Source organism: Toxotes jaculatrix, chromosome 3 (assembly GCF_017976425.1).
Source record: "Toxotes jaculatrix isolate fToxJac2 chromosome 3, fToxJac2.pri, whole genome shotgun sequence".
Taxonomy (NCBI): Eukaryota; Metazoa; Chordata; class Actinopteri; family Toxotidae; genus Toxotes; species Toxotes jaculatrix.
In genome coordinates, this window is record NC_054396.1 from 9331362 (window position 1) to 9354592 (window position 23231).

Genomic DNA, 23231 nt, shown 5'->3' on the forward strand with positions numbered 1-23231 from the left:
TGTATTTTGCTTCATTTTTTTATTTCTTCGTTTTTCAGATGCTTTTCTGATGAGTAACCTATTTTAAATATTATTTCATCCATACCTTGTGTGACATATATTGCATAATCGCCGTATATGTCTCTTGTCCCTTTATTTTCTTATTTTCTTATCTCTATGAAGTCATTCATTTACTTGTTGGCTTAAAAAAGAAAGTCGGGCCAATCACCGTCGTCCGGCTGCTTTGTTCACTTCCTGTTGTTCAATAAAGTTTATCTGGCTGGGTACAGACATGGGAGCTGTTACAGATGGTAAGTTATGGTCTAACTGATTAATTACAACTCTGGTAAAAGCCACGAGTGGAAATGTGTGCCAGTGTTTTAAAGCACCCATCTGTACATAGTCATACTGGCTAACACAAACTCATTTTATACACAGGAATAGTAGCATGCTTTCAAAACAGCTAACAGAATAATAACAGCAGCCATGTTAGCTAGCTAACAGCTAAGCGTTAGCAGGTTAGCAGGGTAGCTTTTTAGTTTACCTGCTGTGTCTGAACGGCTGTTTGATTCCCTCTTTCGGCCGTATCCTAGATGAAGTTATACGGAAACGTCTTCTTATTGACGGGGACGGAGCTGGCGATGACCGCCGCATCAATGTGCTGCTAAAGAGTTTCACCAAATGGTGCCATTCGCCTGGGACACTGGATGAATGGTAAGTGAGGTTTACAGACCTCAGGAACTCAGCCTTGGGGTTTGTCGCCAAGTATTTCTATAAATATGTGTTGAGAATTGCTTTGCTTTGAGTCACAAACCCTAATGTCACCCCGTCTAGCTTTACGCAGTATCAGCGGATGTTGGGCACACTGGCCCAGTGCGAGTCCTCCATGGGGAAGACGTTGATGGTTTATGACATGAATCTTCGGGAAATGGAGAATTATGAGAAAATCTACTCTACCATAGGTATGAAATTGGGATTTCCTGACACTGACCAGGATTATTTACAACTCCGACCCCGTTTTATTTAAGTTTGTATACAAGCTGTTTCTGTTAATTTATTTTATGTAACATAAATACTAACGTCCTTGCATTTCATACTTTTAATGCCATATCTAGAAGTGCTGAATCACCACAAAACAATGTGTTTCAGTTTCAAAGGCCTCATCTCAATATCAGCTTTTTGTCCCACATTGCAGAACAAAACATCATGTCAGCGCATGACAAGATAGCAGAATGCAAAAAGGAAATTCAGAGGGCAAAGAGAATACGGAAGAATCGCCAAGGTAAGAATATATTCAGGGCTCTAGATCAGTTTACATAATTATTGTATTTACAGGAGATTTACTGCTGTAAATAAAAGAAATAGAATTGGTTTTGCCATTTTTACCTGTTGGTAATTATGGCAAAAACCAATTCTATTTCTTTTTTTTTCACAAAGGTATCAGTCATTTTAGACGACTCATTGGCAATACAGGTTGTCAAAAATGCACATTATCATGGTTTCACATCCTCTCTGTCTTTCTTTCTTTTTAGAGTATGACGCTTTAGCCAAGGTTATCCAGCAACACCCAGACCGGCACGAAACACTAAAGTAAGTAACCCTGTGTCTTCAGTTTCATTCAAATATTGATGGAGTTGTTTTGCTTAGTGTGTCATGACAGTTTTGCCTTTCACCATAATCACTTTATGTGCTTAATTTTTCTTTGATCACTTACAGACAGTTGGAGGCCCTTGACAAAGAACTCCAGCAACTGTCTCACATCAAGGAGAATGTGGATGCAAAGGTAAAACCAAATACACATATTCTCTCTTCTGTTCCAGCTCAGGGTCTTCAGTCAGTTGTAGTATTTTATTTCAATTATTTTAATCTCCCTGTTGTTCCACTTAGTTGGAGTTAAGGAAGAAGCAGTTTCATGTACTACTCAGTACCATACAGGAACTCCAGCAGACCCTTGAGAGTGAGTAAACAAAAAAATTAATTAATTAATTAAAATTTGAATTATTTGTGCGTTTTAATGTCACTGTGTCGTGTTCTTTATTCTGAATAGTTTTTGCTCTGTCAAACATACCATTGCAGAGGACCCCATGCGTTCCTAATAATTTATTTCTCTCGTAGATGATGAAAAATCAGACAATGACGACAACAGTCAGGAGAGTCCTGCAGAGAATGGTGAATGAACACATAGAGGGCCTGACTAGAATAAGAAGTTAACTGCTCTTAAATGATTTTGTTGTTGTTTAAGAATGATTTTTGTATGTATTATTGAATAAAGTTGACTTGTCTTTGTCTGTCTTGGTCAGTTTATTTATCCAAATGTTGAATATTTAGATGTATCTCTGTACATATAACTCAAAGTTTCCCCACACCTTTTTATTTGGAATAATTAACCAAGGTTTCCAGGCTTACTTATTTCATGATGGAAATGCATTAGGTATGTAAGAACGATAAAGTACATCAAGCTGATATAAATACCATGGTTATTGATTTTTTCATAATTTCCTCTGTGAAACCACAAGGGGGCGCTAAAGTACATAGTTTTACTGTTTGGGCTATTTGGGTGTAATCATGAGTAAGTTTGATGTCCTTAAACTAAAAAGTGTGGTTCAATGGATTTTAGTTAGATTTGAAGGAAAGAATTGATATGTTCTATGTGTACAAACAGGTATCAGCCTGACACGAAGCAGGGCGTTTTAACATGAGTAAATCTGTTCAAGTTGTATCAGCTATAAGTGATATTTTTATCATAACAATGTAGGAAAAGACAACATAAAAACAAAATGAAATGGGTCACTCATAGAGATGAACTTACAGAATTACCTCCTGAGTCTGAAGCTCCCCTCAGCTTTATGGAGCTGTATGATGAGTCTCAGCTAATTGTTTCTGTTGTCCCACCCGCAGCTTTACTCGTGTTTTGCTTCACTCTCACAGAGCTCTTGGCAGCAGCAGTTCTTTTCAGTGAAAACAGACAGATGACCTGAAACACAAGTCCAAGTAAAAGACAATGCTGTTGTGTTACTGCTAGTTGTCTAAATAGGGCGTTTGCAAACAAGTTCCCAATTTTATTGTGTCATATTTTGGTCACAACTTGTTTCCGCTGCCCCAAAATGTCAAAATATCTATTAATTCAAATTTAAAGTCAACAATTGTTCGTGTTGAGAACACATATCTCCTTGAGAAAAAATGTCAATATGTATGATTTATTATTCGTAACATTGACTATTTAGATATACAAATATAAACTTGGTGTATTTGGATATGTTTTAAATATACATTAAGGAACATTTTAATACATTTTTAGTTATGCAATGAAAGCCTTAGCCTTTTTTGTGACTGACAATAGGGGTGCAAATTACAGTACGTTAAAAAATGACCCATTTAAAAACTGTCTTTATAACAGAAAGGAGTACAAACAAACTGAGTCGCATTGATGGCCTTGAAAACGACCCTACAGGTGTTAAAAATCAGTCAATCAGAACAGCACAAGATTCTTGGTTGAGAGATGAAATGTCTTCAAGTATAGTAGTATATGTCTGTTCCACACTGGACAAAATAAAAATTGTAGAATGTGGTAAAAGTGGTACAGTAGACCCATGCTTTTAGGCCTTGACCTCCTCTAGAACCCAACCAAGTATGAACGGGCCTTCATGAGGCGTTTTAGGCGACTCTGCAAAGCAGCCCTCTTGCTGCCAATGTCAAAGTCCTCCTTCAGCATGAACTCCAAATTCTCCTTATCATGGATCATCTGGAGCATCTCCCTCTGCAGCTGGACGGTAGACTCCTGCAACATCAGGTAGCGAATCACCAGTGGGATCTGGTCAGCCAGACGCTGGCTGGCAATCTGAAGGAGGGAATAGGAAGGAAAGAAAGTGCTTTTATAGTAAACCCCCCCCCCCCCCCAATAAAGGTGTCTTCTACATGAATTTTCACTCTAAATTAAAACTTACTTTGTAATATGACTTAAGGTGAAACATCAACTCCCGGAGTGTTGCATGACTGTCCATGCAGTACATCATACTCCTTTCTCTATTAAATTTTGGGATTTTTCGTTCCTCCTCATCTTCCTCTCTTTTTAAATCAGTCAGGCTGTTGCTGTAGGTTCTGTCCTGGCAGTAAACAATCATTTCCATCTTGAACTGTGTTCTTAGCATGGACTCTGCAATGGCCTCTTTTTCTTGCTTTATGGCTTCAATCTTTGCCTGGAAAATAAGATTTTGATAAGTGTCAGCATTGTCAAAAATTATGCAATTAAATCAGATTTTGGCAGAAAAAAGGTGAATGTTAGCATCAAACTTATAGAGGACCTTGGCTGTTTTCATGAGGTTAGGAAATCCAGGGAAGCTACAGTGGGCCAGCTGTAAGAACTCTTTCCTGACAGCATCTGGTGGAAAAGGACATGGGAATGCAAATGAAATGGAAATGCAGGCATCCTGATTTTCTCTATGTCCTTCAGAATTTTGACCAATACAGAAAAACACAGTAAATCTGTTATATATTTAATCATGTACCTGCAACATCCTTGAGTTTCCTGATAGCTGGTTCTTCCAGCTGTTTGATCTGCTGCTTGACCATGACCTCAAAGGTCTTGTAGTTGATGAAGCCCGGCAGTTCTCTCCCACGATACGTCTCCTCATAAAATTCCACCTCCTTCTCAATTTTTTTATTAACTGCGACACACAAACATACATTTCAGAGTCCTGCTGATGGACAGGTGTACACCAGACCAAAATGAAACACTCACAGTTTTCTCCTGAGTGGTGCAGGTGTGCGTTCCACTTCCCAAACTCTCTTCTGAGCAAAGAAAAGACATTGAGTTTGTCTCCACACTTTAGTTCTTCTCCTGTAGCCAGATTGATGGCATCCTGCGTGAATGCGGTCACTTTCTGGAGCACAAACGTGACAGCAGAAACAGTCGTTTGGTGCTTTATTGTTCATTTAACGAATATTTAAAGACAAACAAATTCATATTGGTAGGGAGCATTAGTCTTTGTTGCCATGTAAATTTTATGTAGCATGAGTGAGCTCACATCAATGAGGTAGACGAGTCTTTCAGCTGCATCAGATGGGGGTCCAGTGCCGTATCTTTCCAGTTCTGCCTGAGTCTGTGCTAGTTTCTCCTCTATCTGCTCTTCCAGTCGAGGCAGAGTTTTCTGAAAAATCACACAGCAGGGGTGAAACCTATATATACCTAAGGTGACTAATCAGAATTTATACAGTAAATTGTTGAGGTGAAGAAACAATAAGAGCTCACCTCAATGTGATGCACCAGCTCAAGTGTGAGTTTCTCAGCCAGTTTAGGAACAGTGGCATGGCCGTCGTCAAAGAGAGTGCTATGGCAAGAATAAAAAGCTACTGAATACATGTTACACAACCGATCAAACACTTCGCCATATACATATTTCGTATAATTACACAAAAGAATGAACTTACTGGAAATGTGCATGATCTGTAAAGAAGGCTCTCTCTCTTTCTATTGCTTCAGTAAGAGACACCTTCTCTGCGATCTCCTTCTGACCCCTGCACTTGACGATCATGTAGCCCTTCTTCAGGTGGATGACCTCATTATGGACAATGTCAATCACCGTCTCTTCTGTGCCTTTGTCCACCAGATCAGGCTTGGTTAAGATACCTGAGAGAGAGAGAGAGAGAGAGAGAGAGAGACAGAGAGAGAGAGAGAGAGAGAGAGAGAGAGAGAGAGAGAGAGAGAGAGAGAGAGAGAGTTTGTAGAGAGAATTATGTAAGAGTTGAGTAAATGACCCAAGAGCTGGTTGGACCGTTTCTAAAATCAAATCTGTTTACCCAAAGTCCTCTCTCCATCCGGATCCACCTCCTGTGCCATCTTCAAAGCCTCTGTGGTTGCTATGTCCACGCTGCATGGAACAACCACCAGGCTGATGGTTTCTTGTTTTGTGATGAACTTCTGGATCAGTCTCTTTATCTGAAAGTATCAGTTCATGTCGTGTGTCAAGTTGTGAGTTGTTCAACTATCAAATGATCTTACTTAAGTCTGTTCTTATCACATCATGAATAAATATTACAGGATGAGTCTATAGCCTTGCTAGCAGCCCCATCAGGCTTTAAATGCATGGAAGTGCTCAGAGATTTTTCATGGCAGTCTTATTGGCTTTTTATGTGAAGTCATTTATGAGATGTTGTTCAGGGCTGGGAAACACAAGGCTCACGGTTTTGTAGATTTCTAACTTGATGTGGATAATCCAGAGACTTCATGGGCAACACAGAAATTGTGCCTATGAAAAATGTAGACAGCATGTTTTGGGGACACCAAACTAGTGCACCTGATCACCAATGTTCTCTGGTTGTCCCTTTACAGCCACCCTGGTAATGCCAGGCAGGTCAATGAGCGTCAGGTCTGGGACATTAGGAGAGGCGATCTCCAGACTGATTAGGTTATCGCTGATCCCCACACCGTCCCCGGCCATTTCATCCTGGGCTGGATGGAAAGGATATACTTTATGTTAATAAACAAATGACAGACATGCCGATCACTGAAATTTAAAAGAAATCCAGTATCTCCTTCAATGCTTGGCTTTTATTAGTGACATTTAAGAATGCGGTACAGGGTACCTTCTCGAATCTTTTCCTCCACATTGGCAGGATTCTCTATCTCTTCCTCGTGGCTCTGGTAGGTTATCTTTCCATACCACCCCTCTCCTTCTCTCCTTCTCTTCATCTTTAGTTCAAGAGGACATCTTGTCACAATGCCTGAATTAATGATGAGTGAATGAAGTCAGAGGAGAAGAATTCAAAGTGAAATCCACTGTGCTTGGTGAAGTTATGAAAAGTAGTATCAGGCTATCTCAGATTACACAGACTTAACTCTGTGGCACAAAAGCAAATAAATGCGTTGTAGTTCGGTGAGTAAAACTTACCACTTCCTCTCGGCAGAGACACTCCTGACAGCGCCTCCAACACGGAGCTCTTCCCCGAGCTTTGGTCTCCTATAACGGCGATAGCAGGCAGCGCCAAGTCCTTCTCCACCCCCAGAGAGCGGAGAGAGTCTATGAGGTCAATGCAGGGACGCACCTTCTCCTCATACTGTTCGTTCAGACTGTTCATGGTGAAGACTTCTTCTTAAAACAGAAATAAACACTCGCTTAGATAAGAGTTTGTTGAGAGGAGTTGAGACTTGACTTCAACAGCAGCTGATCGAGTGTGAGTGTGGCGGATAATAACCGGAGGTTACTGAAAGTTAGGTTTCGTTTCCTTGGCTTTTAGGTATGTGGGTGTTAAGGGGAAAGAGAAAAACGGATCGGATGTCGGTGCAAGTATGTGCTTCAGGAAACGTTCATTTAATCTGCATTAAAAACGACACAAGGATAATAAGGCATTTCAACAAGGTAGAGATGAATAAGTCCTGCATCTGCAGACGTTTGTAATTGACAACTTTTGTTACTACATTGCAGGAATAATAATATGAATAGTAGAAAATCAAAGCCACTTTTATCAGTTGCAGCATTCAAGTGAGGTCGCCTGCACGTTCACTCATCAATTTATACTCATAATCAAATAATATAATATACATTATTCTGGATTTTGCCATTCTGCACGATGTGAACTTAAACTTTTGACAAGTAAAAATCACTGCATACCAGCAGGTATATGCATACAAAGGAGCGTCATGGACATGGAAAGTCATGGACCTTCTCTTCATATTTTTGCTTCAGGGTGTTGGGTTTTGTGTCAGAGTTAACTAAAAATTCAAAATTAAAACTCCAATAGTACTGTATAAAGGCAGCTTTTAATATGCTCAGTGTGAATGCTGGCAGTAGAGGGCACCACACGAATGAAACCTAAGAAACGAGGCGATAGAAATCGAAACTTAAAATGTGTCGTTTCCCTGACTTCCTTTTCTCTGTTACCAAGTCTGCAGCTGTAAATAGTAGTAGGTCATCAGTGATTAGGGTTACAGGTTTCTCACTCACTCAATAATCCAAGAACAAGTTGCGCGTCACCTGTAATTGTGAATGTTAATACGTAAATAATACATGTTTATATAACATCGAAACTAATTATTTAAATGACAATAAATGATTGTGAATTGAATTTTGGATCCAGATGCTCTGAAGCACTTTCCCAGAACTGAAGAACTAAAGCAAGTGCCCTGCTGGAGGAGGACGCACAGCTGGGGCAAATTGTTGTGTTGTTGTTGGGACACCCAGGGTAATCCCTACTGTACATGACCCTCACACCAAACAAGGCCAAAGAAAAGAACAAATTCCCACTTGTGCAGTGAAGGAAGAGAAGGTGTTGGAACAGATGAGGACTGGAATGATCTCACTATGTCCCATTGTCCACACAGGTGAGAAGCCGTATCAGAGTAAGAAATGTGGCACTAAATAGAAATCTAAATATTTAAATTACAACAGTTCATATGAACTTTGGTGGAATTTGGTGTTTAGATGCTACAGGTCCAACAGTTTGGTAATTTCCTGACCTTGAAATTTGCTTTCCCCTTCCGTGAGAGAGTACATTGCATAACTGGGAAGAGAACTGTCAGCAGTTCAGAAGTTCTGCTGTAACTTAACTTTCACCAGAAACTCTGGAAAAACTGTGAAAAAGAAACTGAGAAACTGTGAAAATAATGTGAAAGTGCAGCTAATAATAGTCTGCATCACTGTCAAGTCTATGTACAATCAATAGCCTCATAAACAAATATAGGGTGCAGCAATTTTTCTCTCCCACAATCAATAAAATAAAGTACACAAAAACAGTATTTATGGACTCATTTCATTTTCCAATTAAAATAATAGACTAAGACTGCAAAAGTCAATCAACAGAAAATTATTATGTAACCATTTTGATAATCAGGTCATTGCAAACATTCGGTGGTTCCAGCTCCTAAACTGCTTTTCCTTGTTTTACTGACTAAATGATTGATTGGTTAATAAAGAAAATACTCAGCAGATAAACAAATAATGAAAATTAATTATCAATAATATGATGAAGCCCTGTAAAATTATAACTCAGTTATGATCTTACACTAATATTTATGGGATCAAATGTCTATACCAGAGTTGTCCAAACTGTTCCACAAAGGGCCAGGTGGCTGCAGGTTTTTGTTCCAACCAATCAAGAGCACACAGTATGACCAATCAACTGTCTGAAGATTGAGATCAGTTGATTAATTGAGTCAAGTCTGGTGTGCTGCTGCTTGGTTGGAACAAAAACCTGCAGCCACATGGCCCTTTGTGGAACAGTTTGGACACCTCTGGTCTATACTATATTACAGTAAAACCACACCAGCAGAGGGCTCAGTGTGACACTAACCAGTAACAGTAACATGAGTGCAGGTTCACAGCACCACACCAGCATAGCCACCATCCAGGACCCGTGAGTCTGGGAGTAAATACATGAAATAAATTTACTACTGAAGAAAAGAAACTGCCGCTAAACTTTAAACTTAACACACAATCTACCCCCTGGTTGGCAGCAAGGTGTGTAACTGCACATCGTGGACACAGTTCACTCATCTCTGTGAGTGAACAGCAAGTGGGTTTTACAGTTTCTGTCCTTCTCCTCCAGGTTGGAACTTCCGACCTCGCTCAGCTGTTGGTGCAGAGATGCCAGAGTGGCATCGATTTGCTTCATCACCCCCCTCCAAACTACAGACACAGGCAGTCTTCAGTTATCCAACAAAATTGTGCCAACAAGCTACCAGATTGTGTCCTGTAGCAGGGATAAAGATCCCTACAAATGTAAAAGGAATCTCCTTTTTTTCCACTCTCAGTTATTGCTATTGCTTATTATTTACAATACAACACAGCATAATACTACAGACTGTAGTAAATGATCGTGGGACTGATGCACTGCAGCCACAAGATGGCATCGTTACTACAGTCATTTTGTTTCTGTTTTCTCTGGGCAGTTATTTTGTACAGTATGCCACTATTATTGTAACTACTACTACTAATAAAAATAATGAAAACTTTCATCTGTTTTGATCTTTGTACTAGTTATAAACTATAATTGAATTCTTTAAAAGGGAAACACTGCAGATCTTTGGGGTCTGTGTCTCTGTTCTGTTTGTCTGTGAACAGTTTAGTATAATTTATTTGTGCAGGAATGAAGTTTTAACACAAGTGGTGTCACTGCTGCTAGCGCTGGTGTGCTTCTTTGCCACAACAAACAAAAAATTATTTTCCCGTGAGAGCATCCCTCTTGAATCTCAAGGCACATTTGACCCCCCCTTTATACTGACAAACTAATCTGACAAAACTGCGACAACTACACTTTTCATTGGATATTCAACAACAACCTTGTCCGCTTCAACAAAATTTGTTGAAGCGGACAAGGTTGTGTACTCAAAGGCTTGTCTTGTCTGGAAAATACTGCACATTACTGTTCATGCTGACCAACAGAAAGGGCGAACAATTCAACCTTTCACTCTGTGCTTCACATTGTACCTCACAGACAAAGAAACATCCCTGTTTCTGTGGAAACCAAGGCAACAGGTCAAAGGTCAGAGGTAAACTAGAGAATGAGATAAGAGCAAATACACAAAACCCTGGGATTGTGTCGTTTATGGAGAAATTTGTGCATCTTTATTAGCACGAATTTCTGTAAAATATGACCCACACTCAGTATATAGACCCGTACACATTTATCATGGACGTCAGATTATTATACATACCTGGATGATCAATCTGCTTTATTACACTGATGCAAGCCACATGCTTAGGAGGTCAAAAAACAGGGTTGCACAAGTCATATTAATGTAAACAAACAGCAACCAAGTATTATCCTTTGATTATTACTTTACATGAACTGCACATATTTTTTTTTTTTTTTAGAGTTGTACAAACCTGAATTGTGATTTTGAAGTAAACAAAAGCTCAGTATTAGCTATGTACACGAGCCCACTATTCACTATTCTTCTATTGTCACTGTGATACTGATGTGATTTTTTGCTGGGCTTTAAAAGTGTAAATGGATACTGTGGACATGCTTTAGAGAGGTATAACTTATGTTTATAATTTTCCGTAGTGTGAGTTTAGCATAGAAAACAGTCACAGTAATTTGTAGCAAGAGCGGCCACTTGTAAACAACGAAGGAGACGACCTCCCTCTTTACATTATTCAAATAAAATGACAATGTGATGAAACAACATGCTGCAATGGTTGCATACTGTACTTTTTTCTTGCACAAACCCTGTATAGTGTATTTTTCAGTATGCAGTTATTGCTTTAGGTTTTTTAGTCAGACATGTGCTGGAATGTATTTGTAACAGACTCTCCCTAAATTATGTTCTGAATCTATATCTAAATTAGAAATACCCATTATCAAAATATAGTTCCTAAAAAAAAAAAAGAATAACAACGCTGATCAAAATAAACTTTCAGTAATGAGTCAGGGCAGTGTGAATTTGTAAACTTTCAGAGATAAAATGCATGGTTTTTTTTGACTGTCACAGAGAGCATATTAGCACACATACAACATCATGCACTTGAAAACTTGAAGAATTATACAAACATAGAGCACTTTTTCCTTCCACCACAGTGCAAACCAGTTTGAAAAAGACAGCCAGTCTAAACAGTGAATGTCAATTACCAAGCACAGAGAAAGAAACTGTCACTAACGAGTTTCGAACTACAAGAAATACAACATTCAGCAAACAACACCTGTGAAAGAGAAGAAATAAAAGACTATATCTAATAATTTTGTACAATACGCAACAATACTATCTACAATGTGTGTCCTATGACACCTTTGACTCCTTTTTTATGACCATCTTTTTTGTTTGTTTTTTTTTTTGATTGATAACAAACTGAGCAGAGGATGAAAGTTAACTCTACTTTCTTCCTCTCCTTTCACAACTGATTGCCCTGGTTTAAAATGCAGAAGTGCCACTCATGAGGCAAAAAGGCATAGCTACATTTGATTGGAGTATGAGGTGGGCCCTCCCACCTGGCCGTACTCAGACAGCTGGCCGAGGTTTCCCTGGGTGTTGTAGCTCCCCGACTGGTCAAAGCTTCCCTGGTTGTAGGGCTGCTGGTTAAAGGTGCCAGCCTGTTTCTCAGACGCCCCACCTGCCAACCTTGAAGCACCCTTGTGCCAACCGGTCTCCTTAAAGACAAACCAGATGTTTCCAGCCCACAGAACAAAGTTGAGAAACCCAAAAACCTGAAGAGGAAGAGAACAAGAAACTCTTAGTGGTTACACTTCAACCAAAGCCGCAGCTGACATCTTTTTTTTAGTTTCTATACTTGAACTGGCGCTTAATTGTTTAAGGCTTTCCACTTACTTGATTAATATTTTAAATAATTCAACTTCAAAATTCTAAGCACACTTCAGAAAATTGGATATTTGTCTACTTTATTTATTCATTCACCGTCTGGGGCACACATCATGTAAACCTACCACTGAGGTGTTGAGTCCGGACCAGCGTGATCCGTGCACAGAGCCACACTTGTTGGTCTGGACTTTGCAGGCAGAGATGAGGAGCTGCACCTCATCTGGATCAGTGGCCACTTTCACATCAGACAGAGCCTTTGCCCAAGCAGAGGAACTCACGAGCCACATGAAGGAAAACACCACAGTCACTACAAAGTCCTGATGGGCAGGAACGAGAGAGGCGACAGGAAAGGTTCAGACATGAAAGGTGCTTGTTTTGTACAGATATTTGATATTTGTGGCTTTATAATTCCTTTGACAGAGTCAGCGCAAGATGTCAAACGGAGTAATAAAATATTTCAAAGGTAATATTAGAAAAAGGTTCCAGTTCAGAGGCCACTAGACTCACAATGAGTGGTCCTCGATTGTTTTCGTGGTACTTGTTCTGTAAGAAGATGTAGACGGTGGTGGCCATCAGGGAATAGAGGAACGCAAACACAGCAATGGTGACGAAGAACTCGGCAGAGGATGAATAGTCTCCAATGAGGAACACGCGCTCCCTCCTCGTACCTTCACACACGGGCGCTTCGAAGGACACCTGGTATAACCTGGCAAACACAGAGAAAGGTACAGTGGTTTAATCCTACTGTTTTACCTAAATAGGTCTTTCTACTGGAAAGTAAAAATACCTTATGTGGTTCAGCAAACTCTGAAGATTCTCTGATAACTGCAATCCCGTTTTAACACCTAACATCAGTAAGTTCAGTGTTATTCTAAGTTTGGGAGCATTCATAAGAGCCAGTGTGACTGGAATCATCATGTACTGTGTTAGCATCGGAGTAAACACAGGTTCACACTCCTGCCATCAAACCCTGAGACTACGAACGAAGCCCACTCACCTGAATGGATAAGCAAAGTCGATGCCGATGCTGAGGTTGCTGCTGGCCTTCTCCATGCAGTCCACGCTGACCCTCAGCTGCCCAGAGTAGCCCCCACATGTCGCGAAAGCAAAAATGGCAAAAAGCTGCACAATGAAATAAAGAAGACAAAAATCAGATGCCTGCTCTGAAAATGTCTCTGAAGCACAACTGATTTGCAGTGAGGCAACAGATAACTTGCAAAGCACAGTTCTATTGCCACTTCATGCAGACCAAGCGCCATATTTGCATGTACACACAGTCACACACACCCACTTGCGACAAGGTGATGCTGTCACAATGTCATCAGACCCACAGCTTTCTGTCTCAGCCCCTCTGTATCTGTCTCAACGTGCTGTTACAAGGAGGACAACTGTGAGAACAGCAGCATCAGCTCTAATGAATTACATTATCAGAGGCCTGAGAACAGTGCCGGCTCTTGGCTCGGAGCTTTGCTGCCTCTCCAGTAGGGCAGATATTGAGCTGGCTCCTCAGCAAGGAGGAGGAAATAGGGTCTACAAACTACTGGGAATGAGATTTTTTTTTTCATGCGATTACCACCCAGACCATGAGCCAGGAGACAGTGCTTTACTTTTATAGTAGACTGATGTGTGGGCAGAGTATTAATCCCACTGGTTTTTACTAGAGACACATTAACATTGGATTGGGGTCAGTTTCAGTTCTTTTAGACACAGCATTTTTAGTTAAAGATAAAATCACTTTCTTGACACTGTAGTACCAAATCAGACACAGCTGTTGCTTTTGTTGTTGTTGTTTTTTATACTGTTTAGAGACTTAAAGCTGAAATTTGTTAATTGATGATGTCTGGACTCCAGTAGAGACGGTGGCCTTTTTGTGGAAGCCTGTTGTTTATGTGAATCAACCACATAAACTACAGGCTGTTTTGTGTGATAACACAGTGCTAATGCTGGTGTGTGACCATACATATAATGCAGTGCAGTTAGTGCAGTGCAGTGCAACTCCCTAAGGAAAATACCTTGTTATTAGGTTTCTAAACATTTCACCATGTTCACCAACTAGTTGACGACTTTGCCTGTCTGCTGTTTTGGACAGGTAATGCTTGCTGACAACATCAGTCTGCTGCTGCTGTGAGCAGAACTGATGTTAACTGTGGGGGTTAATCAAAACAATGAAGTTGGTGGCCCAAAAAAATCAAAACAAGTATTTGAAAGAGGCTAAAACGCTTTGTCTATCTGAGATCAATTATAGAGTTGAGTGATAATTCTCTATTAGCTTGTCACTACCAGCAATACTTCTCACTTCGCACATTATAATTTGATCTATCATTAATAGAAAAATATTGGTAAGTGCAGCATTAATATTTTTAACAGATTCTACTGGAGTATGACTTTAAGAGTTTGTTGCATGAAGAGTTTTACACCTCAAAATGGAGTCACAGGAAACACAGAAACCATAACTGGAGTAAATTTCCTCTACCAGGCTCCAGTAACAAATGGTGAGGATCTGCAGTCCTCACTTTAAACACTTTGCTTACGGACGTCTCAACAATTTCTCTGCTGTTAAGCCAATTTAACACCAACTGATAGCATTTTTTGGCCACATCAGCACATGAACTGCAATAGCTGCAGCGAGTGTGTGGGCTGAGCTGAATTAGGACAGAGTCTCAGAGTCTGGAGGAAGAGAGCCCCGTTTGTGCTCCATCCACTGTGATAATAACTTCACCACCACACTTACTGAAAAACACATCCATTCAGTGCATGTAAACATCACCACAAGAGCAAAAACAACCTAAAAGAATCTAAGAACAGGAATTATAAGAATTAATCTGGCCAATAAAACTACATTAGAAGTGTAGCAGAGAAGGACAATAAGTGGTTGAAGTGAAACAAAGACAAAATTCAGTCTTAAACCTAATCAATATAGATTTAACAGTTTATCCTATGATCACCATAATCATACCTGACGCCTCGTTAGCGCGAGCCTCCCCGTTCCCATATTACAGGCAGCTGGACGTGCAGCTTGCCAACGGCTGGGGAGGAAATGTCACTTTAGACTGAGAGCCCCTCAGCCTCTGGAGGGCGCAAACAGATTGTTCAGCTACCCACTCTCATCCTGGGAATATGTGTGAGCATGTATCTCCTGAGTCTGAAGCTCCCCTCAGCTTTATGGAGCTGTATGATGAGTCTCAGCTAATTGTTTATGTTGTCCGACCCACAGCTTTAATGTTTTGCTTCACTCTCATAGTTCTTGACAGAGTTCTTGGCAGCAGCAGTTCTTTTCAGTGAAAAAAGACAAACAGATTACCTGAAACACAAGTCCAAGTAAAAGACAATGCTGTTGTGTTACTGCTAGTTGTGTAAATAGGGCATTTGCAAACAAGTTCACAATTTTATATATATTGTGTCATATTGTGGTCACAACTTGTTTCCGCTGCCCCAAAATATCTGTTATTTCAAATTTAAAATCAACAATTGTTCGTGTTGAGAACACGTATCTCCTAGAGAAAAAAATGTCAATATGTATTATTTATTATTCGTGACATTGATTATTTAGATTGATCAGTTGAGTGGTACTACCCATAAAAGGAATCCAACCAATTCAAGTCAAATCTTTTCTTTGTTTAAACAAATACAGTATATTTTAACAAATATAAACTTGGTGTATTTGGATACATTTTAAGTATACACACAAGGAACATCTTAAGATATTTTTAGTTATGCAATGAAAGCCTTAGCCTTTTTTTTTTGACTGACAATAGGTGTGTAAATTGCAGTACGTTACAAAAATGACCCATTTAAAAACTGTCTTTACAACAGAAAGGAGTACAAACAAACTGAGTCGCATTGATGGCCTTGAAAACGACCCTACAGGTGTTAAAAATCAGTCAATCAGAACAGTACAAGATTCTTGGTTGAGAGGTGAAATGTCTTCAAGTATCTACAACCAAGTCCAGTTGCCCTTGATTCAACTCTCGTTGGGTAACCATGACATGAACGACTGAGATCCTTAACAGACATTCCCTCTGAAAACAACAATAACCTGTTCTGACTTGGCTGTTACATCTAAAGCAAATATGTCTGTTCCACACTGGACAAAATAAAAATTAATTGTAGAACGTGGTAAAAGTGGTATAGTAGACCCATGCTGTTAGGCCTTGACCTCCTCTAGAACCTGACCAAGTATGAACGGGCCTTCATGAGGCGACTGAAGCGTTTCCGCAAAGCAGTCCTCTTGCTGCCAATGTCAAAGTCCTCCTCCAGCATGAACTCCAAATTCTCCTTATCATGGATTATCTGGAGCATCTCCCTCTGAAGCTGGATGGCAAACTCCTGCAACATCAGGTAGCGAATCACCAGTGGGATCTGGTCAGCAAGACGCTGGCTGGCAATCTGAAGGAGGGAATAGAAAGAAAAGAAAGAGCTTTTATAGTTTAAAAAAAAAACAACAAAAAAACAAAAGAAATGAAAAACAGACTGTCTTCTACATGAATCTTTGTTCTAAATTAAAACTTACATTGTAATATGACTTAAGGTGAAGCATCAACTGTTTGAGTGTTGCACGACTATCCGTGCAGTAAAATTTTGTGCTTTTTCGTTTGTCTTCCTTCTCATCTTTCTCTCGCGCAACAGTCAAGCTGTTGCTGTAGGTTCTGTCCTGGGAGTAAACAATCATTTCCATCTTGAACTGTGTTCTTAGCATGGACTCTGCAATGGCCTCTTTTTCTTGCTTTATGGCTTCAATCTTTGCCTGGAAAATAAGATTTTGATAAGTGTCAACATTGTCAAAAATTATGCAATTAAATCAAATTTTGGCAGAAAAAAGGTGAATGTTGGCATCAAACTTATAGAGGACCTTGGCTGTTTTCATAAGGTTAGGAAATCCACAGAAACTACAGTGGGCCAGCTGTAAGAACTCTTTCCTAACAGCATCTGGTGGAAAAGGACATGGGAATGCAAATGAAATGGAAATGCAGGCATCCTGATTTCCTCTTGACCAATACAGAAAAACACAATAAATCTGTTATATATTTAATCATGTACCTGCAACATCCTTGAGTTTCCTGATAGCTGGTTCTTCCAGCTGTTTGATCTGCTGCTTGACCATGACCTCAAAGGTCTTGTAGTTGATGAAGCCCGGCAGTTCTCTCCCACGATACGTCTCCTCATAAAATTCCACCTCCTTCTCAATTTCTCCATTAACTGCAACACACAAACATACATTTCAGAGTCCTGCTGATGGACAGGTGTACACCAGACAAAAATGAAACACTCACAGTTTTCTCCTGAGTGGTGCAGGTGTGTGTACCACTTCTCAAACTCTCTTCTGAGCACAGAAAAGACATTGAGTTTGTCTCCACAATTTAGTAGTTCTCCTGTAGCCAGATTGATGGCATCCTGCGTGAATGCGGTCACTTTCTGGAGCATAAACATGACAGCAGAAACAGCCATTTCCAAGTGCTTTATTGTTCATTTAACGAATATTTAAAGACAAACAAATTCATATTGGTCTTTGTTGCCATGTAAATTTTATGTAGCACGAGTGAGCTCACATCAATGAGGTAGACGAGTCTTTCAGCTGCATCAGATGGGGGTCCAGTGCCGTATCTTTCCAGTTCTGCCTGAGTCTGTGCTAGTTTCTTCTCTATCTGCTCTTCCAGTCGAGGCAGAGATTTCTGAAAAATCACACAGCAGGGGTGAAACCTATGATACCTAAGGTGACTAATCAGAATTTATACAGTAAATTGTTGAGGTGAAGAAACAATAAGAGCTCACCTCAATGTGATGCACCAGCTCAAGTGTGAGTTTCTCAGCCAGTTTAGGAACAGTGGCATGGCCGTCGTCAAAGAGAGTGCTATGGCAAGAATAAAAAGCTACTGAGTACACGTTACACAACCGATCAAACACTTCGCCATATACATATTTCGTATAATTACACAAAAGAATGAACTTACTGGAAATGTGCATGATCTGTAAAGAAGGCTCTCTCTCTTTCTATTGCTTCAGTAAGAGACACCTTCTCTGCGATCTCCTTCTGACCCCTGCACTTGACGATCATGTAGCCCTTCTTCAGGTGGATGACCTCATTATGGACAATGTCAATCACCGTCTCTTCTGTGCCTTTGTCCACCAGATCAGGCTTGGTCAAGATACCTGAGAGAGAGAGAGAGAGAGAGAGAGAGAGAGAGAGAGAGAGAGAGAGAGAGAGAGAGACAGAGAGAGTTTGTAGAGAGAATTATGTAAGAGTTGAGTAAATGACCCAAGAGCTGGTTGGACCGTTTCTAAAATCAAATCTGTTTACCCAAAGTCCTCTCTCCATCCGGATCCACCTCCTGTGCCATCTTCAAAGCCTCTGTGGTTGCTATGTCCACGCTGCATGGAACAACCACCAGGCTGATGGTTTCTTGTTTTGTGATGAACTTCTGGATCAGTCTCTTTATCTGAAAGTATCAGTTCATGTTGTGTGTCAAGTTGTGAGTTGTACAACTATCAAATGATCTTACTTAAGTCTGTTCTTATCACATCATGAATAAATATTACAGGATGAGTCTATAGCCTTGCTAGCAGCCCCATCAGGCTTTAAATGCATGAAAGTGCTCAGAGATTTTTCATGGCAGTCTTATTGGCTTTTTATGTGAAGTCATTTATGAGATGTTGTTCAGGGCTGGGAAACACAAGGCTCAGGGTTTTGTAGATTTCTAGCTTGATCTGGATAATCCAGAGACTTCATGGGCAACACAGAAACTGTGCCTATGAAAAATGTAGACAGCATGTTTTGGAGACAGCAAACTAGTGCACCTGATCACCAATGTTCTCTGGTTGTCCATTTACAGCCACCCTGGTAATGCCAGGCAGGTCAATGAGCGTCAGGTCTGGGACATTAGGAGAGGCGATCTCCAGACTGATCAGGTTATCGCTGATCCCCACACCGTCCCCGGCCATTTCATCCTGGGCTGGATAGAAAGGATATGTTTTATGTTAATAAACAATTGATGAACATGCTGATCACTGAAATCCAGTATCTCCTTCAATGCTTGGCCTTTATTAGAGACATTTAAGAATGCTGTACAGGGTACCTTCCAGAATCTTTTCCTCCACATTGGCAGGATCTTCTATCTCTTCCTCGTGGTTCTGGTAGGTTATCTTTCCATACCACTCCTCTCCTTCTCTCCTTCTCTTCATCTTTAGTTCAAGAGGACATCTTGTCACAATGCCTGAATTAATGATGAGGGAATGAAGTCAGAGGAGAAGAATTCAAAGTGAAATCCACTGTGCTTGGTGAAGTTATGAAAAGTAGTATCAGGCTATCTCAGATTACACAGACATTGTCTTGATAAAAATGAGTTCTTTAATTTACCAAACCGACAGTCATGCCAAATTTACTTTTAACTTCTGGGTCAGTCAGTTTTAAAGACAGTAAAACTTACCACTTCCTCTCGGCAGAGACACTCCTGACAGCGCCTCCAACACGGAGCTCTTCCCCGAGCTTTGGTCTCCTATCACGGCGATAGCAGGCAGCGCCAAGTCCTTCTCCACCCCCAGAGAGCGGAGAGAGTCTATGAGGTCAATGCAGGGACGCACCTTCTCCTCATACTGTTCGTTCAGACTGTTCATGGTGAAGACTTCTTCTTAAAACAGAAATAAACACTCGCTTAGATAAAAGTTTGTTGAGAGGAGTTGAGACTTGACTTCAACAGCAGCTGATCGAGTGTGAGTGTGGCGGATAATAACCGGAGGTTACTGAAAGTTAGATTTCGTTTCCTTGGCTTTTAGGTATGTGGGTGTGAATGGGTAGGTTATCTTTCCATACCAGTCTATGAGGTCAATGCAGTAGCTCCCCGACTGGTCAAAGCTTCCCTGGTTGTAGGGCTGCTGGTTAAAGGTGCCGCCCCACCTGCCAACCTTGAAGCACCCTTGTGCCAACCGGTCAAACCGGACAAACCAGATGTTTCCAGCCCACAGAACAAAGTTGAGAAACCCGAAAACCTGAAGAGGAAGAGAACAAGAAACTATACTCCAACTGCTTTGAGTGGTTACACTTCAACCAAAGCTGCAGCTGACATCTTCCTTTAAGTTTCAACACTTGAACTGGCGCTTAATTCTTTGAGGCTTTCCACTTACTTGATTAGTATTTCAAATAATTCAACTTCAAAATCTAAGCATACTTCAGAAAATCGGATACTTTATTTATTCATTCATTGTCTGGGGCACACATCATGTAAACCTACCACTGAGGTGTTGAGACCGGACCAGCGTGATCCGTGCACAGAGCCACACTTGTTGGTCTGGAGCTCACGAGCCACATGAAGGAAAACACCACAGTCACTACAAAGTCCTGATGGGCAGGAACGAGAGAGCCGACAGGAAAGGTTCAGACATGAAAGGTGCTTGTTTTGTACAGATATTTGTGGCTTTATAATTCCTTTGACAGAGTCAGCGCAAATGTCAAATAGAATAATAAAATATTTCAATGGTAATATTATAAAAAGGGTCCAGCTCAGAGGCTATTAGACTCACAATGAGTGGTCCTCGGTTGTTTTCCGTGGTACTTGTTCTGGAAGAAGATGTAGACGGTGGTGGCCATCAGGGAATAGAGGAACGCAAACACAGCAAAGGAAAGAACTCGGCAGAGTTGTGTTGCACAGCTAAGTGCAACACCACAAATGAACCTTCAAGGAGACAAAGTCTGAAATAAAGCACCACAGTGAACTCTGTAAAGCTATATTGTCACCTTGTAGCATTCTTGTTACAGGGAAAATGTTGTTGAACATGTTCTACATGTTGGCATGCTGCCTTCATCTACACCTGCACCTACGCAGGTTTTGGGATTGATTTCCTTCCTTCTTAGCTGATAATGAACACAGACTTACAGTCTAGAAGAAGTTTACATATCCCCCCCCCCCCACACACACGCACACATGTTCATTTAATCTGCATTAAAAACGACACAACAAGGATAATAAGGTATTTCAACAAAGTAGAGATGAATGAGTCCAGCATCTGCAGACGTTTGTAATTGATAACTTTTCTTTCAGGAATAATAATATGAATATTAGAAAATCAAAGCCACTTTTATCAGTTGCAGCATTCAAGTGAAGTCGCCTGCACGTTCACATTATTCTGGATTTTGCCATTCTGCACGACGTGTACATTAACTTTTGACAAGTAAAAATCACTGCATATCAGCAGGTGTATGCATACAAAGGAGCGTCACAGAGGTGAGAGGAGCTCTGTCATGGACCTTCTCCTCATGCTGTTGCTTCAGAGTGTTGGGTGTTGTGTCAGACTTAACTAAAAATTCAAAATTAAAACTCCAATAGTACTGTATAAAGGCAGCTTTTAATATACTCAGTGTGAATGCTGGCAGTAGAGGACACCACCATAGAAATCGAAAACCTGACTTCCTTTTCTCTGTTAACCCTTAGATGCATAAGTGGGGTCAAAAATGACCCCAAGGGTTGTTATTCTTCAAAATCTTTTAAATTAAAAGTATTTATATTTTCATATTCCAGGTATTCCTCATAAAACATGTTTGTGACATGAGGCCATTGCAATTTTAAATTTTTTTTTCACACTTTTCAAGAAATTGCAGTTTTTCTATGACTACCCCACTTTTCCATGAGCGGGGTCAAAAATGACCCCATACATTTCCTATGAAATCTGAAGTTAGCCCAGGAACCTTTGATCCTTATCAACTGTGATTGTCAGTATACACTTACTGTTGCACTTACACATCTGATGCTAGCAGTTTCACCACCAAGGAGGTCATTTCTACACAGCAACATACATGTAAGTATTATCTTCATTTATCTACTTTTTTTTTTCTGAGTATTAGTATTATTGTCAGCAAATTAGCCTATTTTGTTGTTAGCTAGTTAGCTTACTACCAACTACAAAGCTAGTTGACTTTTCTGTGATAGGGTATTAGTATTATTGTCATCAAATTAGCCTATTTTGTTGTTAGCTAGTTAGCTTACTACCAACTACAAAGCTAGTTGACTTTTCTGTGATAGGGTATTAGTATTATTGTCATCAAATTAGCCACAGGAGAGAAGCACACAGGGCCAACAGAAGAGAAAGAGATGCCAGATGTGTCCAAGAAACAAAGATCGCAAAGCCACCAAATGCTGCTGGAAATGCAGTATTCCTGTGTGCAACGATCACAGCCAGCAGCAAGTCATTTGTAACAGCTGCACACAGTGAGAAGAGAGAAGACATTTGTGTCTCTACATGTGCGTGGACAGTGTTATGGTCCCTGGACTTACTTTATGTTCATTCTCTGTTCATCCTTCATTGTAGTAACAGACAGACATACACACAATTGATTTTGACATTTTTTGATACATGATTGATTGATTGTTTCTTTTGTGATAAAATGTGAATAAAATATGATAAATGAACATGTCAAAAATGAAATCACTCATTTGTTAATCAAAATATAATAAAAAATCATTATCTTTAACCAAAATTAAAGAAATTTCTTAAGTTTATTGCAAAAGCGCATTTATTCTAATTGGGGTCATTTTTGACCCCACTCATGGAAGAGTGTAGGTATTGGTAGGTCATGCATCCAAGGGTTAACAAGTCTGCAGCTGTAAATAGTACTAAATCATCAGTGATGAGGGTTACAGGTTTCTCACTCACTCAATAATCCAAGAACAAGTTGCGCGTCACCTGTAATTGTGAATGTTAATACGTAAATAATACATGTTTATTTAACAAACATCGAAACTCATTATTTAAATGATAAAAAAATTATTGAGAATTGAATTTTGGATTTCTCAGAACTGAAGAACTAAAGATAAAGCAAGTGCCCTGCTGGAGGAGGACAAACAGCTGGGGCAAATAGTTGTTGGGACACCCAGGGTAATCCCTACTGTACATGTCGCTCACACCAACAGAAACAAGGCCAAAGAAAAGAACAAATTCCCTCTTGTGCAGTGAAGGAAGAGAAGGTGTTGGAACAGATGAGGACTGGAATGATCTCACTTTGTCCCATTGTCCACAC

The 23231-nt window shown here is 40.2% G+C and overlaps 4 protein-coding genes across 4 annotated transcripts; 1 reads left to right on the top strand and 3 right to left on the bottom strand.

Annotated features, from left to right (window-relative positions):
• Window positions 1-240: 240 nt before the first annotated feature.
• thoc7 (THO complex 7) lies at window positions 241-2265 on the top strand. Its single transcript, XM_041033798.1, has 8 exons — window positions 241-290; window positions 573-693; window positions 814-941; window positions 1175-1261; window positions 1512-1569; window positions 1696-1762; window positions 1867-1936; window positions 2095-2265. Exons 1-8 carry the CDS (start codon window positions 272-274, stop codon window positions 2154-2156), a joined length of 612 nt encoding a protein of 203 aa, XP_040889732.1. The 5' UTR covers window positions 241-271; the 3' UTR covers window positions 2157-2265.
• A 556-nt stretch (window positions 2266-2821) lies between these two features.
• Window positions 2822-7065, bottom strand: LOC121179144 (interferon-induced GTP-binding protein Mx). The gene is made up of 12 exons (XM_041033796.1): window positions 6867-7065; window positions 6562-6699; window positions 6273-6427; window positions 5776-5914; window positions 5407-5605; window positions 5228-5306; window positions 5004-5126; window positions 4718-4859; window positions 4485-4643; window positions 4281-4357; window positions 3924-4175; window positions 2822-3817 (listed from the first exon to the last, which is right to left on the bottom strand). Exons 1-12 carry the CDS (start codon window positions 7051-7053, stop codon window positions 3593-3595), a joined length of 1875 nt encoding a protein of 624 aa, XP_040889730.1. The 5' UTR covers window positions 7054-7065; the 3' UTR covers window positions 2822-3592.
• Window positions 7066-11865: 4800 nt separating this feature from the next.
• Window positions 11866-13488, bottom strand: LOC121178939 (synaptoporin-like). The gene is made up of 5 exons (XM_041033446.1): window positions 13479-13488; window positions 13227-13392; window positions 12737-12935; window positions 12355-12546; window positions 11866-12117 (listed from the first exon to the last, which is right to left on the bottom strand). Exons 1-5 carry the CDS (start codon window positions 13486-13488, stop codon window positions 11866-11868), a joined length of 819 nt encoding a protein of 272 aa, XP_040889380.1.
• Window positions 13489-16042: 2554 nt separating this feature from the next.
• Window positions 16043-20912, bottom strand: LOC121179143 (interferon-induced GTP-binding protein Mx-like). The gene is made up of 15 exons (XM_041033795.1): window positions 20741-20912; window positions 20452-20558; window positions 20034-20209; window positions 19651-19851; window positions 19300-19437; window positions 19022-19176; window positions 18525-18663; window positions 18178-18376; window positions 17999-18077; window positions 17776-17898; window positions 17500-17641; window positions 17267-17425; window positions 17079-17155; window positions 16740-16973; window positions 16043-16615 (listed from the first exon to the last, which is right to left on the bottom strand). The coding sequence occupies exons 4-15, from the start codon at window positions 19835-19837 to the stop codon at window positions 16391-16393; spliced, it is 1857 nt and encodes a 618-aa protein (XP_040889729.1). The 5' UTR covers window positions 19838-19851; window positions 20034-20209; window positions 20452-20558; window positions 20741-20912; the 3' UTR covers window positions 16043-16390.
• Between the last annotated feature and the right edge of the window lie 2319 nt (window positions 20913-23231).

Excerpts from the sequence above, each read along its gene's own strand:
- LOC121179144 (XM_041033796.1), bottom strand. The coding sequence starts at position 7,053 with ATGAACAGTCTGAACGAACAGTATGAGGAGAAGGTGCGTCCCTGCATT. Across the intron at positions 6,428-6,561 it reads GGAGGAAAAGATTCGAGAAG|CCCAGGATGAAATGGCCGGG; the intron begins GTACCCTGTACC and ends CTTTCCATCCAG. Across the intron at positions 5,127-5,227 it reads AGCTGGTGCATCACATTGAG|AAAACTCTGCCTCGACTGGA; the intron begins GTGAGCTCTTAT and ends GTGATTTTTCAG.
- thoc7 (XM_041033798.1), top strand. Across the intron at positions 694-813 it reads CCTGGGACACTGGATGAATG|CTTTACGCAGTATCAGCGGA; the intron begins GTAAGTGAGGTT and ends CACCCCGTCTAG. Across the intron at positions 1,262-1,511 it reads AATACGGAAGAATCGCCAAG|AGTATGACGCTTTAGCCAAG; the intron begins GTAAGAATATAT and ends CTTTCTTTTTAG.
- LOC121178939 (XM_041033446.1), bottom strand. Across the intron at positions 12,547-12,736 it reads ACAATCGAGGACCACTCATT|GACTTTGTAGTGACTGTGGT; the intron begins GTGAGTCTAGTG and ends CCTGCCCATCAG. Across the intron at positions 12,118-12,354 it reads CCGGACTCAACACCTCAGTG|GTTTTTGGGTTTCTCAACTT; the intron begins GTAGGTTTACAT and ends CTTCCTCTTCAG.
- LOC121179143 (XM_041033795.1), bottom strand. The coding sequence starts at position 19,837 with ATGAACAGTCTGAACGAACAGTATGAGGAGAAGGTGCGTCCCTGCATT. Across the intron at positions 18,377-18,524 it reads GGATGGAGAGAGGACTTTGG|GTATCTTGACCAAGCCTGAT; the intron begins GTAAACAGATTT and ends TCTCTCTCTCAG. Across the intron at positions 16,616-16,739 it reads ACCTTAAGTCATATTACAAT|ATTGCCAGCCAGCGTCTTGC; the intron begins GTAAGTTTTAAT and ends TCCCTCCTTCAG.